Source organism: Sipha flava, unplaced genomic scaffold (genome assembly GCF_003268045.1).
Source record: "Sipha flava isolate LNK unplaced genomic scaffold, YSA_version1 76_pilon_pilon, whole genome shotgun sequence".
Lineage (NCBI taxonomy): Eukaryota > Metazoa > Arthropoda > Insecta > Hemiptera > Aphididae > Sipha > Sipha flava.
In genome coordinates, this window is record NW_020273616.1 from 2,094,904 (window position 1) to 2,113,267 (window position 18,364).

Sequence of the window (18,364 nt, forward strand, 5' to 3'; positions counted from 1 at the left end):
ATTATTATTATTATTATTATTATTATTATTATTATTATTATTATTATTATTATTATTGTTAATATTATTAATAGTATCGGTAGATTCAAATGCAGATGACATCCTTTCAGTGATTGGAATTTGATTATAATAGATATTATGAATTATTATCAGGAATTACGTTACTATTAGTCTACAATGAACCGCACAGCTATACGAGTATACATTTACTGGACGTAATAATTTTGATAATAACTTAGTTTGGAAACAATATTGTCTGGAGAACTATCTTGAATCGAAACAGATTATCGAAACTCTTAATTTAGTGTTTCACTACAAATATTAGTATCGAATCACATTTATGCATTTGATACTTTAACATATTATAGACTTAGTTACTCCAATCTACATTGAACTTATATTGATTAAGAGAATTGATTAATACTATAATGATGATTGATGAAGGATAAAAATGAAAATTACTATTTAAGTCTATCGTGCCGATTCCGAGGACAATACTACAAGTAGAATAAGCTTTTATATATAAATTTCATACCTTTACATTATTATATTTATATTTTCGTACCTGAATAATATGTGTTTGCGCAAATACTACGACGGCGACGATAGATATTGATGAGTGGTGAATATAGTAGAACAAAATAAATAAATATACATATATATATTCATTTATATACAATGCTATGGAATGAAAACCAATTTTATTTCGTCGGCAACTTTCATAAATATTACGGGGAATCTAATCTAACTTATCCTGATTTCATAGCCTAACAGATGGTTATATAAGTTTTTTCTGGGTTAAAATTATTTCACAATAACCTATGTTAAATTAATTGATCATTCAGATGACATGAAAAATCATTCTATCGATTTTTTTGTACTTATAAGCAATTAGTATTATTTAATATTTTTTGTTGCAGATTTAAAACACTTATTTCAGTAAGTGCTTATAGTAATCAAATAAAAGTATTTTTAAAAAAAAAAAATCACGTATTTTTTAGTATTAATAATTAGTTATTAAATATCGCAAAAAATATAAGCTGATATTTTTATAGATAAGGAAAGAACACAAAATTCTGGTTTCAAAAATTCAAAATATATTTGTACATAGTACCTACAGTTGTACAAAGCCGGAATTCATTTTATTACTTAAGTCCTTGGTATGAATATTTATTTTTATAATCGTCGTTTGTGTACACAAAGGTGAGAAAAGATTTTTATTTTTATTTTAATTCAGTATATTATAATAAAATGTATTTATCTATCAATTAGGGGCTAATGTTTATAGAAACATTTATAAATACAAAATAGTTGTTTCACGTCAAATTTATTAGGCACACACATTTTTCAGTGGTAAATGGTATCTATATGGTTATATTTCTCGATTTTTATTTATTTTTTTTTAATTTATTTAAATAATCTGTCGTTACTGTAATGGAATAATTTAAAATAAATCTACTTACATATTATATAATATAATTATTATGGACATTAGGACATTTTTTTAGTAAAAAATCTATAGTAAAATATTTACTTTTAATTTTGATTCAAACTGTACCTTATCCAAATTACTTTCCTGGAATTTACGTGTTTTATGAGTATTATATTTATATGCACATTAAGAATATTAAATTGTTTTAGAATTAAATATAGAATAGATGTCTCTCATGGAAAATATTTGAACTATCATTAATGAAACTGCTAACAGACGATTATGAAGTGAAACGACCATAGAATACAATATACTCATAACTCCAAAAATTACCAAAAATAATTTAAACAAAACGCAATTACTTTATACGAATGAGGTCGAGGAATCTAAATTGCATTTCACTAAAATATACTACCATTTGTATGTTTTTATATGAAATTATATTCAAAATGCCATAATTCAAATAAATAATATTATAATATAAACATTTAAATTAACATAAATCTTTAGTAAACAACATTATAAATTAAAATCTTACATATAATTCATTATTATCTATTAACATTAACTATAAGAAAAAAACGTGAATATATATTTAACGTATTTTACTGTAACATATATAAGAGTTAATTAATTTGCAGTTCAAAATTGACATAGAATAATGGATTGTTTTTTAATATCTATAGTATTATATATTTTAAATTTCTAAAATACTGTGATTGATTTTATGACATGTATTAGTATGTAATTGTATGCATAATATACTATGTCCATATATATTATAAATGTAAAATGTTAAATTACTAGAACACAGTTTTATATTTTTTAAGCTACAACAACAGTTAATTAAATATTCTGATGGTAATAAAACTGTATATGAATCGAACAATTAAAACCTATATATTTTTGGTACTCACCAATTTATACCAAACTTTTAAAATTCTAACTCAATTTACATAAATTAAATAGGTAACCGAAAAACTTATTTAACACTGTCTGCAAGTTTTTTTTTTTTTTTTGAAAATTATGAGTGGATAAAATTAATTAAGTTTTGATTTAACGTTTTTTTAAGGGAAATTTGTATTAGATACATGATGTAATTATAGTTTTAACTAACAAAAAAATATATAAAATAAAAGACAAATAAAAAAACAACAATTTAGACAATGTGATGTGATTTTAGTTAAGAGAATATATCCAGGTTAGGATAACAAGTTAGGATTATTTACCAGGGAAGATTTTTATTATTTTTTATTATTCAACATAAACAAGGTCACTAAGATAATAATATTTAATGGAATTATATTACATGCTTTTATTTTTGTTTTCAATACATTGGCATTTCATACAAATAATAGGTTTATGTTAATTCATTATTGATAAGATATTTTAATGCATATATAATATATATACCTAATATATATATATATATATATATATATATATATATATATATTAGGTCTAGTACAATAAAAATAGTACATTAAAACCCGACTTAAACACATTTATTTCAATTGAACTTAAAAAAAAAAATATTATTTTTATATGCACATACGAGTACAAATGCTAATATTATACAATTTTACAATTTTAGTGCTATAAATTCTGGTTTAAACATATATTTATATAAATATTTGGAAATTCTTTATTTGGATTTATTCATTAACTATTTTTATGATATAGAATAAAAATTGAATATAACATACATGCATATTATAAAATCAATAAACTCCTTGCTACACTTAGAAACTTAAATGGAAATATATAACACAAAAACTATATTAAATCGAAATCAATAACAATGTGTATATATATATATATATATATATATATATATATAGTATATATGTATGTGTAGTTTTACACATGCTTTTGTTAATGTAATTTTTACTATCAAAAGCAATTTAAATCATATTTTAATTCTTAAGAGTGGATAGTTAATTACTCGCAACAATTTGCATTACTAATATTGCATTACTAAACGTCATTTCATGATGATGTTATGGGTTTAATATTATATAGTCAGAAGTTGTTGAATAGTTGAGAACTACTGTAAATTATAATATATGGTATCTACTTTCAGAATTCTCCTTCTGTTTTACTTATACTATGACCCATCACGTAACAACTATGATGGCACCGTGGTAAGGACTACCAATTGAGCATGTATATAATATTCTATGTTAAAAATACGGAAAATTCGATTTAACTATACTTGAAAAGTATTAATAAAACTTTAAAAATTATTAAATTAAATTAATATCACCGGAAAATGATGTGTTTCGATGAGATTCAATCTAAAATGACCACAAACTCGATGACTTTCGTTTACATTTTACATAAGAAATAACACTCTCCGTATGTCGTATGTATAGGATGGCGATTTCATTAATACGCACATTAAAAATGTTACCGTGCGCATTAGTAACAAAACAGCACTAAAGTGAATTTTGCTTTTTTTTTTTGTGGTTAAAATTTTAAAGCTCATATCATGTAGCCTATATATAAAACTGTACCATGACTATAACGGGCTTCTACAATTTACATACTGAACGGTTTTTCTCATGAAATAAATTGCTCTGCAGGGCTAATATTGGGAACGCATAGATGTAAACAAATTTAGGATCACGAATTATTTTTCAATCTCGTCACGTAATTTCAACCGACAACATAAATTATAGGTAATCAATATTGCGGGGACAGGTGATTTATTTTAATATTTCCAATTAGGCGTGAATAGAGATTGATTGGATCATTTTTTTTTTTTTAGAAAAATCTAGTTTTCAAGAGCAAAAATTTTTTAATACATGTCTGCGGGATGAATTGTATTATATTAATATTTTTATTTAATCAATAATACGCATAATTTACGATTTCTAAAACCTCATTTAAAAATATATTTGTGATCATATAAACAATATTTGATTTAATCAAGTTGACTTACTTTCGAGAGAATAGTAAATTTATTGAATTGATTTGAATTGTGTTGTAATCTAATTAAATCGGTGGTATTTTTTATTTTAAATAATAATTTAGTGATTTTTTATAATTTTTGAAAATATAACTTTAAGTTGGGACTTAAAGTTCATTTTTTATTTACACTTATTATAATACACCTAAATACTATATATGATTAATACATTTAATATACACATTAATACATCTTAGGTATATATTAACATTTAGAATGTTATTCTTTTGATAAAAAAATTCAAAATAGTCCTCCGTTTTACTAAATAATATTATAACAATAGCGTTCTCTTTTAATTTGCAAAATGGTATAACTACTGGCATTTTTTTTTTTTTTATTTAATATTTAAATTAAAAGTAATTTTGGAAAAATTAACTGTAAAAAATAACTGAACCCATGCGAATAATGCATTCAACGGGTAGAAATATATTCATCACATTTTTTCACGCTTTAAAATTATGGGCAATTCTTGCCGCAGATTTCAAATAGAAATTAATTTAACCATCGCCATTCGTTTAAGTATGGAAATTGTTCCAAAAAGATAATAATCATAATTATAATTATAATTTTCTGACCTAGAAATCAACTTCGTTAATATGTAAGTGTTAACAGCGTATCGTAGTTTAATTAAATATGTTTAACACATAGTGATTTCATATTGCACAGGTTGGTAATTTCTAAGAATAATAATAATCATTTATTAGCAACAGTATCTTTGACATTTTATAAATAAGAAAATTAATGAATGGTTTTGGTGTTGTGAATTCTTAATTTTATTTTATTTTCTTATTTTTATTTTTTTTTTTGCAGTTTAAAATAAAATAATAAAATAAAACTTAAACGGCTCTCCATATGTATTTGATAAAGTTAACGATACAAATACTGACTGTTTTTCTAACAAGGTAAGCAAACGTAATTTAAAGCACACGTTGGTGATTATATCGCTATACAAATAATCAGTGACGGTGCTAGAGTTTGCGAGGCCCTGGGCAAAATAAATGTTGGGTCTTATAATTTATATTAATAAAATATTTTAAGTTCAGTTAAATCAGAACCGCGGGGCCTTAATTATATTTTAAGGCACAGGGCCCTGGGCAACTGCTCTTATTGTCCACCCCCTCGCGCCGTCCCTGCAAATAATATTAAGATTAGGTTCACACGAACGTACGTATAGACTTTTAGTCTAAATAGCGTCGGAGTATAAAACATGATCAGAATTTAAATTTAAAAATTGTAGTCCAATTATTATAAATTTATTTTTAAACGATGGTTTCAACCATTACATGGTATGAAATACCATTGTTGGATTAATTTACTAATTTTACCTGAAATTTCTTGTCATATTATACAGATAACTTAAAAATAAATATTGTATTGAAAGGTAACATTTTAAACAAATGAACACCTATAAACCTTATACCAAATTTAAATTATAGTAGTTTTGTCAATTTAAGAACGTTAAATTATTTCTTTTTGTGTTTAACGATATCAACTATAATAATAAATAGACGATAAATTACAAAATAATTCGCCATTATTAGTAGTTATTAGTTCTATTCGTTACATATAATATGGTTCATCAAAAGCAATATACAGCCCTTGCTTATAGTGAATTACCGGTGTTTTTACCTAGGATTCGTTGTGAACGCAACGTGAATGAATAAAACCTAAAACGGTCTGTGTTATAAAGCGTACAATGTTGGATCGTGAACCAGATAAACTTTATCGTATAGGATCAAATCCTTCGCTAGGATCGATATAGTAACAAGTTCTTAAGGCGGATTGTGTTTACTGTACAAAATATCACGTGATTATATACTATATATATATATATAATTGAATTGCTGAAGATATCGTAAAATAAGTATACATTGTGTGTTCGTACGAGTTATGTAGTTTTCACGTATCATACTACCACGCTGAATTGGTAAATTATTACAGAACGCTCTGCTGTGGAATTTACGAAGTATTTATTATTATTATTTTCCTAGTGAACCGAAAAACGTTCGAAGTGAAGACGGTAAAACAAATAACTACAGCACGCTTTAAGCTTTGTTACACGGGCTCATTGTGAATTACAATATCAATTTAATGTTTTATACATATTGTGTAATATGTGACATGCATTGTACGAGTACTTATTACGTCGCTCGGAGAAGTTTTTAAAATGTTTTCCGATACATATTTATTTATTTATTTTTGATTTTGTCTTTAAATAGTACGGGCAATGTCGATGATAATGGAGGCCATAATGTTATTGTTGCCTTAGTATATATTCCGTTTTCGAAACTCGCTTCATGCACAGCGGCTATCTACGTGGTGCTCGGTAAGATATAATTCCATTACTGTTGCTCACCGTAACGCACATTCGGAGTTGTCAACACCACGACCGTCATCGAGTCAATTGAGTTTAAAGACTATGGTGTGCACATTACACTATTAAAATAATCAAATTCCGCGCATATACGATATATAATTATATACATCAGCGTTAATATAATACCTCGAGCATATAAAAATTGTTATGATTATATATTTTTTGATCGATAAATGATAATTCCAATGGATAAATAATACTAATAGTAATAATAATAATAATAATAATAATATATTTTCCAAGTCTATATCAGTGAGCACAGTGTAATATTTCTCAACGACGTTTGTTTCCAAAACACAGGGATTTGAAATTAAATTATTTTCTTGTGTATAAATAAATACTTTTCATTTTACCGAGGTTATTCTCATCATTTTATGTGTGAAATCATATATTTCAGTCATTATAATGCAATTTCATACAATTCTTATTTATGTTTCCTCAAAAACATTTATTTCAGCGACGTTTATTTTAATCGTTAACTAATTTACAATACAATTCCTTCCCTCCTTTTTCTCTCACTCTCTCTCACTCACTCTTTCACCCTTTCTCTTTTCTTATTCTGTATCTTTTTTTCTCTATATCTATTTCTTCAAAAAATTTCAATAAAAATTATAATGTAATGAAACATAATCATCAATAAAGTGACATTAATATGATTTTTATTTTTTATGATCATTACATTATTAATATTAGACTTATCTACCTACGTAAAGTGCAAGTAAGAACTTATAAATAATAGATACTATCGGAGTATTATTATTTGACAGTTTTGTATACTTGTATAACAATAAAACGAAAATTCTTGTCATTTGGTAATTAATTTCTTCTAAATTTATAATGGTAGAAATTAATTTTATTCATCAAAATCGACAGTATTTTTTTAACTTCTTAAAAATATAATAATATTAAAAATTAGTAGGTGTATTACATTTGCTCCATAAATTATATTATGTTTTTTAAATATTTTTAATAATTAACCAGGTTCCGAACAATAAAGTGCTAGTATAACTATTATAAGTGATTGTTTTTAAAAACTTTATTTTTCAAAAAATACATTAAAACTCAAGATATTTAAAATGCAATTTTAATATATAAAAGTTGTGCCCACGATTTATTTTAAATTATAAGAACGCTTACTTTCAGGACTCGATTTAATTTTAGTATTTAAACTTTTTTCCAGAATTTTTCATTTTCAGAATGTTAATGGAAAAATATTCTTTGCCATTGTTCTCATCGTTCAAATTTATATTTCTTTATTATTAACTTTAATACTAAAGTATAAACATATAATTTGATACCAATTATGTAGTGATCCAATTTTTTAAGTATTTATATAAGTATAAATATAAGTATTAATATCGCTTTATATGAATGAATAAAATAGTAAAACGTGTCATTACAGAGTTAGCGTGCACATGATATATACGATAAATTTTTCATGCCTAGATTGCGATTTTTTTCAATGACGTTTGTCTGTTGTTATAAAGTTAATAAAACATACTAAAATATTTTTTTTCATTTTCAAAATCCCAGTATTTAAAACGATGGATAAAAATTATATTTATCAACTTGAATTAATTTCTCATTTGTACTTTAAGAGACTAACTTTAAGAGAACTCAAGGATATTTTCCATCATATTCGTTTGTTTATTATTTCACCACAGAAAAACTTCTTGGAAATCATTTAAGAATACTGTTTATCAAGCGAATAATTTTAATTTTTCTTCGATATTGTTTTCCACGAAAATCCATTTATACGTTTTAAATATTATCTAGAGGAAAAATTGTCAATTTAATTTCAAGACAAATTTTTAAATTTCTTTAGGCACATATAATTTATAATTACTAACAAAAGTTAAAAAGATTAATAAACTATTCGAATTATAAATAATTTATAAATAAATAATAAATAATATAACAATTAATTTATTAACATAAAATATATATTTTGATAATCAATAATTTCAGACTTATATTAATTGATTTTTTTTATATACTTTTTTTGTAATGATTTTTCGTTAGAATAGATTTTCGTTTAAATATATACTTCTGATCGGTTATCAAATATAAGTAGTTTCAGTTTCTCTCAGTATTACATAAAGATTATATTTTATTTAACACTTGTTAATTTTTTCAAACGTTTTATTTTTAAAGAAGACATAATATAAGAAATACAAAAAATCAAGCAGAGTCCTTAAAATCCCAGGTGAACCAATACATAGTTTACTTAAAATTTAATAACATGAAGAAGCTTTTTACTTTAAAATTTAATATTTTTCTGGAACATTAATTTTATTTAAAAAAAAAAAAAATCAATAACTGTTGTGTAAAACTATAAAACTATCTAATTACAGCCTTTATGTATATACATAACCATTTACATTACAATAAATGTTTAATTTAATTTTATCATGAATTTATCCTACTTGAAAATATTTAAAGTATTTTTAATATAAAAAAAAAAAAAAAAAAAAAAACACTAAATTTATGATAAATATAAATTGTACAACAGAAAAATTGAAAAGTTTTATTGATCCTTTGAATTATGAATCATTGCTGTCGAATTTTAACAGACAACACTAATTAAAAAAAACTATTCAATGTATGTATTAAATACACGTATACAAAAAAAAAAAATCGATCAAAGCCTAATTCATTATTGTTCAAGCTTAATTATATTTTTCTTATAAAATGTAACTTTTGTTTATTTTATATTTAAGTACAAAATATAAGATTGTTATATCGATATGTGATTTCATTACGAAATGCTTTCTCCATTTATATATGACGGTTACATATATTAATACGATCGCAAATAAAATATATTTATAACACACATGAGATAGCACTTATAATTTTTGTATTTAAGAGCTAGAACAATTTTAAGACGTATTGATAATTTATGAAAAGAAATTACTTTGATTTTATTTCAAAAGTAATTCAAAATAAATCAGAGAAATATTTATTAAAATGTAATCACAAGTTATTAATTTTTATTAATATGGAAACTTAAAAAATTGTCATGTTTAAAATGTAAAAATAAATCAAGTCAAAATGTATACAAATATTTTTAAATGTATTATAGAATATTTCATTCACCCTCATACGATTTATTACAATACTTCAATTTAAACGCAAAATTTCATCATTCATAGTTATAGATTTTTTGAACAAAAATTTTAAAAAATTATTAATTATTTCGCTAATATTCAATACATTGTTCTTTATAGAGTTTTAAAATCATGTATCAACAGACATTTAAATATTGATTAATATATAATTTTGTTCTAACAATATGAATATTATCAATAGTCAATACATATCAAATTCTATATAATATCTGAAGTATTAAATTTTTGTAATGATAAAAGAAAATATATTACTTTCAATAATTATACTTTTTTCCTCCTTAACTATTTAGAAATGCTACGCACTAGTATAATTGAAATCACTTGAAGGTTGATCATTCAAAGATTTAAATTTTTTATAAAATGTCAAAATTTTTAACTAACTTTTTTTTAACTATAAATATTTATACGAATAACACTTAATTTGATTACATATTAAATTTTAAATATTCAAAATTAATATTATTATAGTGAGGGTTGGTAAAAAAATAATATCTTAATATATATTAGATACTTATGAAATTTTTAAAATTAAACTTTTAATGTAACTTAAAACAACGTTATCCTTAAAATCGATTTTATTATTTATGTACTTCACAGTTCTGTAAAATGTTTTATTCAAAATTATGTACTAAAAATCATCAAAAAGTGTTGTGTGGAAACCTCAAGTTAATCTAAAAAAGCTATAAATTCTTGTGTATAAACTCTATCGGAGATTAGATTATTAGTTATTTTGTTACAGCAAATGAATAGTAATAATAGATAAGTAATATAATAATAAATATAATAATAATGCCATCCATTTATATTATATATTTTATTTATGATGATTCATTTACACATTTACATACACAGTTTTTATGATAAAAATTGTTATTTCTAATGAATGATGTTTTATAAAAAAAAAAAGAAAGAATTTGGAAAACTTTTTCACTGAACTATAGTTATTAGTTTAATGGCTAACAATAAATATTGTGTGGGTTTAATATTACAGCTGTGACAATGAATACACGATAATCTTGTCTTAGATGAATTATTATGGTATCTTGATAATATAAAACTTGAAATAATGAATAAACACGAATAAGAAATACTATATATTAATAAAAAATTACATTACATTGTTTTTGATAATTACTTAATCAGGGGATGGGGGTGAATTATTTTATTTTTAGTAGAATAAATCTTACAAACTGTCATTATAATATTTTATAGAAAATTAAAATTTTAAAATGTATTCCGATAGAGTGATGATGGACCTAGATACTATTTCACTAAAAACATTCATCTAACTTAAACCTAACACTAATGCTAAAAATTTACGACCTTAGAATTACCAATCAAAACCTTATTGAATCATATGATTTAATATTATTTTAATTGTTGATATTTAATCATATTTGTTATGATACTACAGCCTACAGCTGTTAACGGTATATATTTAGGTTAAATAGACGAATGTACAAAAGTAAAAAGGAATATAAATAGTTTATTCAAAGCAAGTGCATATTTGAGGGGGGCGATGGAGGCATTCGTCCTCCCCATGTCTCTTTTTTTTTTTAATATAATACATTGATTTATCTAAAAAATGTAATGTATAAATAATTAGGAATATAAATTACTAGTCTATTATTATAATATGATAATAAATTCAATAATATGTCAATTTGGTCACGGGTATCAATTTTTGTTTATCTTCATAAATCATAACATTTTTGGCTGTGGAACGAATATTTCTTCTACAGATATTGCTACGGTTATAGACATTTATAACCATAACCAATGTATTTATCAGATAATATAAAGTAAATTAAAGTAACACTTTTTTTACAACATATTTACTAGCTAGTTATTTTTTGGTGCATTTATGCATATTGTATATTTTTGTATTTATTAGAGCTATATAAGTCCTTAATAATTTTACTCACCTATTTTATTTTTTTTTACAACAAAATATCTGGTACTTTTTGTTGTGCATAGGTATTTAGTCATTTTTTGTGCACAAATGCATGCATATTTATGTATTCTATAGAGCAAGAAGCCCCATATTCCATATTCTTTAACTTGCAAATATTGGCCAAAAATATATTTTTGTAAATTGAAAACATGGTTAAGATCAAGAATAGGCTAGCATAGACTAACAGGTTTGGCTTTGCTGCATATGCATAAGAATATTATTGTATCTATTGATGAAAAAATCAACAAATTTGTTAAAATGAAAATAAAGAATTTTGGAATTTGTTATTTGACTACTTAACAACTTTATGTTTTCTACTTAGATATTTGTTAAATTAAGTTACCTATCTTAATTGTTTTTTAAAGTTTTTAAAAAATAATTAATATGTACTATTACTACTATGATTATTTGTTGTTTTTTTTTTATAGAGGATTCAGACTGAAAGCACAATGTTAATATAAGAACTATTTGTGTTATTATTAATACTTGTTTTCGGAACATCCGAGTTAGGTCCCGAGTAATAGGAGCTAATCGCAGGTAGTGTACTAGTTGGGTTTCGGATTTTTATAAATACTACATTAGTTCCTGAATATTTTTTGGTAAGTACTACATTATACTAACATTTTTCTTCCCATTTTAACAGATTTAGGACTGTCTATGATTTATTAAGACTACAAGTATGGTTGAAAATATTTTTTATAGTTTCTTTTTCATTAAATATAAATTATTAGAATTGTATTGGGAAAAATATTAAAAATGTTAAAATTATTATATAATTTAAATAAAAATGAATGAAAAAAAAAACTAAAAAACCAAGAAAATCTTATTTTTTTTAAATATTTTTAAACATATCTGTGGTTTAAATAAATCATTGACAGTCCTAAGTCTATTAAAATTGGAAGGAAAATGATAGTATTGTTACTATAATATAGTACTTACCAAAAAATATTCAGGAACTAGTGTAATATTTATAAAAATCCGGGACCCAAATAGTGTAGTACCTATAAAAATCCGGAACCCAACTAGCGTAGTACCTTGTAGTAGCTAAAATAATTCGGGACCTAACTAGTGTAGTACTTAAAATAATTCGGGACCCAACGAGTGTAATAATTTTAAATTCAGGACCCAATTCGGATGCAGCCTTTATTTTATATGCAGTAGGTTTTAAATATATTTATAAAATAAATATTTAATTCAATTTAGTACTTGTATTTTTACTTATTCACTCGAATGAACAACAGGAACACGAGCTGTAGGTAATGAACCAGAGGCGTACCCAGGAATTTTTTAGGGGGGGAGGGTTCCAAATTTTGATTTTATTTATATTCTATTTTATTCTATTTTTCATCTGTTCTTTAATTATAATTATAGTTTAATTCAATACCAATAAATTATTGTTAATAATTACAGTAATAGTCACAATAGTTATACACATTTCGCACATATTTTTCACAAAGGTTTACTCTAATAAGTTGGTACTATAATTTGAAATCAATTTTTATTTGGTTGTACAATTTTAAAAGAAATACATTATTTAATTAAAAATAATAAATAATATTAAAAAAACAGTATAAATTAAACATGGTTTATACATTATAGGTATATTATATAATCTATAAACTTTGTATATTGAAGATAGTGGGAAATTAAAATACACTATGTACTATTTACTATTAAACCATTGATTATGTTGAAATTTCAATGGGGGGGAGACCGGACTCGAAACCCCCACCTTCCTTGAGTACGCCCTTATAATGAACTGTAAATTATTTTTATGTTTGTATTGAAAAAATATTTGTTTAGCCCCCCCCCCCCAACCTCAACTCAAATACGCCATTGATCCAAAGTCCATGTTATCATTTTAGTGAAATATCCCTAAATGAGAATTTAATAAATGTACGAAACCTAAATTGATTATGTGTGTTGAGTATAACCTTGTAAAACGTGAACAATTTGACATATTATAATTGCTGTTAACCTTTCCGTTCGCAACGTGGGTATATATTCAGTCGATATAAGTAATTGAAGAAACTGTACGTACTACGCATAATGTTTAGAATATTTTAGCCGAAAATTCACTAAGAGTCTCGATACGACCGTGACGACATTTACGTGTAATAATAACATGTCCGGTCGAAATAAAAAACAATCTCCTATCGAATCCATCTGGCGATGGGCGTGATTAGTACACCGGCACCTTTTTACCGGAAAAAAGGAAAAATAATAAAACACACGCAGGTGACATTCGGTCAGCTGTTAGCAAGTTAACGTAAGTAATACCTACAAGTAATACTTATGTAGTAATACCTACAAGTTATGGTTTTGCCTACAGATTTCGACGCGCTGGTTTCCATAATTTTCTCGCACACGTCCATAACGTTCGATCAAGATACAAAGAGCAAACATAGCCGCGTGTAACGATGACGCGACTTACAACGACGGGTACGATGAATCACAGCAATCGTAAAAATATCGCGACAAGCTCTAACAATAGCTGAACGGAGGGTAATCTTAGTGCATGCAATTGTTCTTACCTGGGGCCAAAAGTAACAGAGCGCAGCCGACGAGTGTCCGTCCGGCGGTCGAAGGTTTGGCGCACATCGTGTCGATGACGGTTGCGGATGCGAACGCGGACCGTGATGTCCGGCAGGGAGACGAGAACGCCGACGACGTTACAGCACGGCGATATCGTGTACCGCGGTAACAAACGATACCGCGGACGTGTAGCTATTGTTGCAGTATAACCGTTGCGATCGGTTACCGAAAGCGGAACTGGTCAAATGGTCGTCCGCTGGACCGGGACCGCGGTAGAGTGCCTCCACGGACCGGGGCAAGGCATTTTGCTGTCGAGAAAAAATCCGTTCTAGCCGATTCGCGGGAAGGGGTGAGAAAAAAATAATGGAAAATATCAAAAAAATGTAAAACGAACCACTTGTACCCACGAAACGCACACGCGAGCACGAACACAGCACACACACAAACGTCGCACGTAAAAAATCACGCGTACTCACAGACACACACACACACGCGCGCGCGCACGAAGATGACACGCGAATAAAACATACACCGGACCGGACTGTGCGCACCGGCTTGCCGCGACGGAGTCTGACACGCGCACACGCGGGACCGTCCGCGAGAAACGCCAACACCGCCGCCGCTGGCCAAGGGGGTGTTGGTTGGCGCACCGAACTTGCGCACAAAATTAGACTGCGCTTCCGCGGTTTTTCAACCGTACTTTTACCGTTCTACTTTCTCACTCATAATGACTCGTCTTTCCCACCCATTCCCCCGATAGCGGGTACGCGCTAACCGTTATTATTAATTTTCATTTCCGTCGCACACCTCGATTTCTGTCTATGCGTCGTATTATTATTATTATTATTATTATTATTATTATTATTATTATTATTATTATTATTTTTTTTTTATTTCTGGTTTTACACGTTTTTCATTTTATTATTGTTTTCCCACACGCTCGCTAGCCACCGGTACCACCGGGGGATATTTGAAAAATGTTTTCCCTTGGAATTTTTTTTTTTTTTACATTTCAGTCAGTGATTGATAACGAATTAAGATAATAGTAAGTAGTATAATACATTAATTTATATCTAAGAATTTCTAATTTCTTGTATGAATAAAAATACAAATCATATACTTTCCCTCATACTTGAAAAAAAAAAAAATCTTTTTCTTAATTCGTAAAATTATTGATTTTTAATATATATATTTTCCTGATTTTGGAGGGTTAACCCTCCCCTCCCCCGTGAATCCGCCACTGATACTAGCACTCGGACACCCATGTATACGTCATACTTCGCTCGTATCGAGACGTTTTACGCAGCGCGCACAAACGCTCGGGCGAAAAACGATCGAAAAACCTCTCGGCAGCGTGCTCTGCGGATATATGTGAATCGGTTGATCATCACTGATGATACATCAGTTTTCGGACGTGTGCTTGCGTGATCTCAATCGTGTGCTTTCATGAAATCCGGTAAATTATTTACAACGACCATAATAGTTTTCGAACAAGTTTATTGAAATCCGGCAACGTACGACCGAGTCACAAGTTTAAAACTACGAAATACCGCACAATACTTCCGCACTGGTAATGTAACGGTATTATTATATGTTGCACGAACAATTATGTAACTCGAATTTCTTTATACAAATGCCGTACACGGATGCGTCAAACAGAATATATTTTAATTACTATAGTTATTATAAATTCAATATTTTGTATAAAACAAAAGACATTAATCTCAGAACATTTTGCAGTATACTGTAAGCAAATGAACCCAAGTAGAGTGTTTGCGTTCGGTGGGCCAAGCTAATGGAAATAAATATTTTTTAAATTATCTCCTGACAAAAAGCTATTAAGTGTTTACCTGATATTACCTGTTATTACCTTCAATTTATAACCATTTGATCAAATGAAAGTGTAATTTAATTTTCACACGAACATTATATATTTCTAATTAATTCAGATTTTTTTCTGCAAACAAATGGATAATGCAAATAAAAATTTTTTAAAAAAAAAATGCAATGAATTCAAGTGAAAAGTAATTATGAATTTCTACTCGAGTGTTTTAGACATTTAAGAATTTCCAGTGTTGATATTCACTCATAATTAACTTTTACTGGTCATAATACTTGATCTATACTTCTCAGAGTTTATTTAAAATGAGTTTTTGGTATTTTCTTTTATTTATTTTGAATTTTGCGTTAGAACATAAGTAAAATATATTAGTAAATATTTTTTTTTGACATAAAATCATCCTTGAGGTATTATGTTTACGAATATTTATTATTAATTTAATATACTAATATGTAAATTAGAAACCATTTGTAATATAATAAATTTGAATACTATAACAGAAAATATTTTCGTTACATAAGGATATTTTATTCTCCTTTTATAACTCTTTTAACTCCTTATAACGCATTATGTTATAAGTTTCTTATAATCTATTTTTTTCTCATTTTCCTCTCTATTAAAATATATTAATTTTATATTCGTGTAGACTTTGTCAAAAGCTGTAAATAATAGGCTACATATCTATTATTCAGTAGGTACTAAACAATAATTGTTAAAGAATTTTCAATTTTATCTCAAAATAATGGATTCAAAGATTCAAATTATAATAATATGATTTAAATTTGGTAAAATATCATATTTACTCTTACAAATTTTTTTTGTGATTTTTCAAAAATTATGATTTTTTTTTTTTTGGCTTCAAAGAAAATCTTATAAAAAATCGTGTATCTAATTTTTTTGTAAAAAAATGTGGCGGATTTGCCCATTTTCAAAAAAATCTTGGATAATATGATAGTTTAAATTTTCTATAAATAATTCAAAAAGTATTTTGAAAATTATATTATCTATCACAAATAGTGTTATAAGTATTCAGTAAAAATTTCAATTCTCCATAGTTTTTTTATTTTTGTATTACCATGAAAACAAAAATTAGATAATAAAATAAAAAAAATTATTTAAAATTAAATATTATTAAAATGATTAATACTCGTAAATGAATATATAAATAAATAAAATCCTGAACTGAAGTATTGATATATTTGTAAAGTATGATAGGTTTTGAATTAAAAATCCATTGTCAGGTATAATTCAATAAAATCGTGACTGAATATGGAAAAATATATATTTATATATGAGTTGTGATTTTAATTTTTGATATTCAATCACCATTTTATTGGCTTTGTATATACCTAACAATACATTTTTAATTCGAAACCGGCCGTACTTTATAAATATAACAGTACTCTTAGCTAAGCTTTTTTTTTTTATTTATTTATTTCTCTATGGAAACTCTTTATTTATATATTTATATATTAAAAATTAAAAAACTGTCGAAAACCAATGTATAGTCAATTTTAAAAAAAAAAAAATGTCAGTTTTTTGTTATTATTCAAGAAATTGTTGGAAATTTGTAAAATTATCTATTAAACTAACATAATAGTAAATATAAACACAATCATCAATTACATAAGGATTTTTGTTTTTAATTTTAAAACTACTCATATTACAGCATAAAGAGCTGTAATAGGGTAATTTATATTTTATACTTTATAGCTTAATAAAATGATTGAAATTAGTATAATATATATTTTAAAAAAAATTTATAATATTTAAAAAATACACAATTTTACATTTTTATTAGTGATGCCTCAAACCTGATTTTTCGGTGTCGAACCGAACTCGAATTAAGCCAAATTATTCAAATTTATTATCGAACTAAAATTCGAACTCATCATTTTCTTTCCTTTTATAAATAGATTGAAATTGTGAAAATTTTACTTACATTGTACAAAATTTAATACATCTAAAAATATATAATAAATTATAGTAATTATTAATTTACATCCAATACTATTATTTCTGATAAAATTTTTATAAATATAGAGTTCGAACATCATTTGTATTTTTCATTTTCACTTTTCCAAAAATAGTTTTGTGGTTTTGATCATATAATCACCCATCATA

At 25.7% G+C, this 18,364-nt stretch overlaps 1 protein-coding gene across 1 annotated transcript in view; it reads right to left on the reverse strand.

The window, feature by feature from the left end:
* The window catches only part of LOC112692759 (zwei Ig domain protein zig-8-like), a 335,729-nt gene extending 320,746 nt beyond the window's left edge, over nt 1-14,983 (reverse strand). Inside the window, exon 1 of the mRNA XM_025567548.1 lies at nt 14,400-14,983. Within this exon, the coding sequence (XP_025423333.1) occupies nt 14,400-14,466 (67 nt within the window). The 5' untranslated portion in view covers nt 14,467-14,983. The remainder of the gene's footprint in view (nt 1-14,399) is intronic.
* Nucleotides 14,984-18,364: the final 3,381 nt, after the last annotated feature.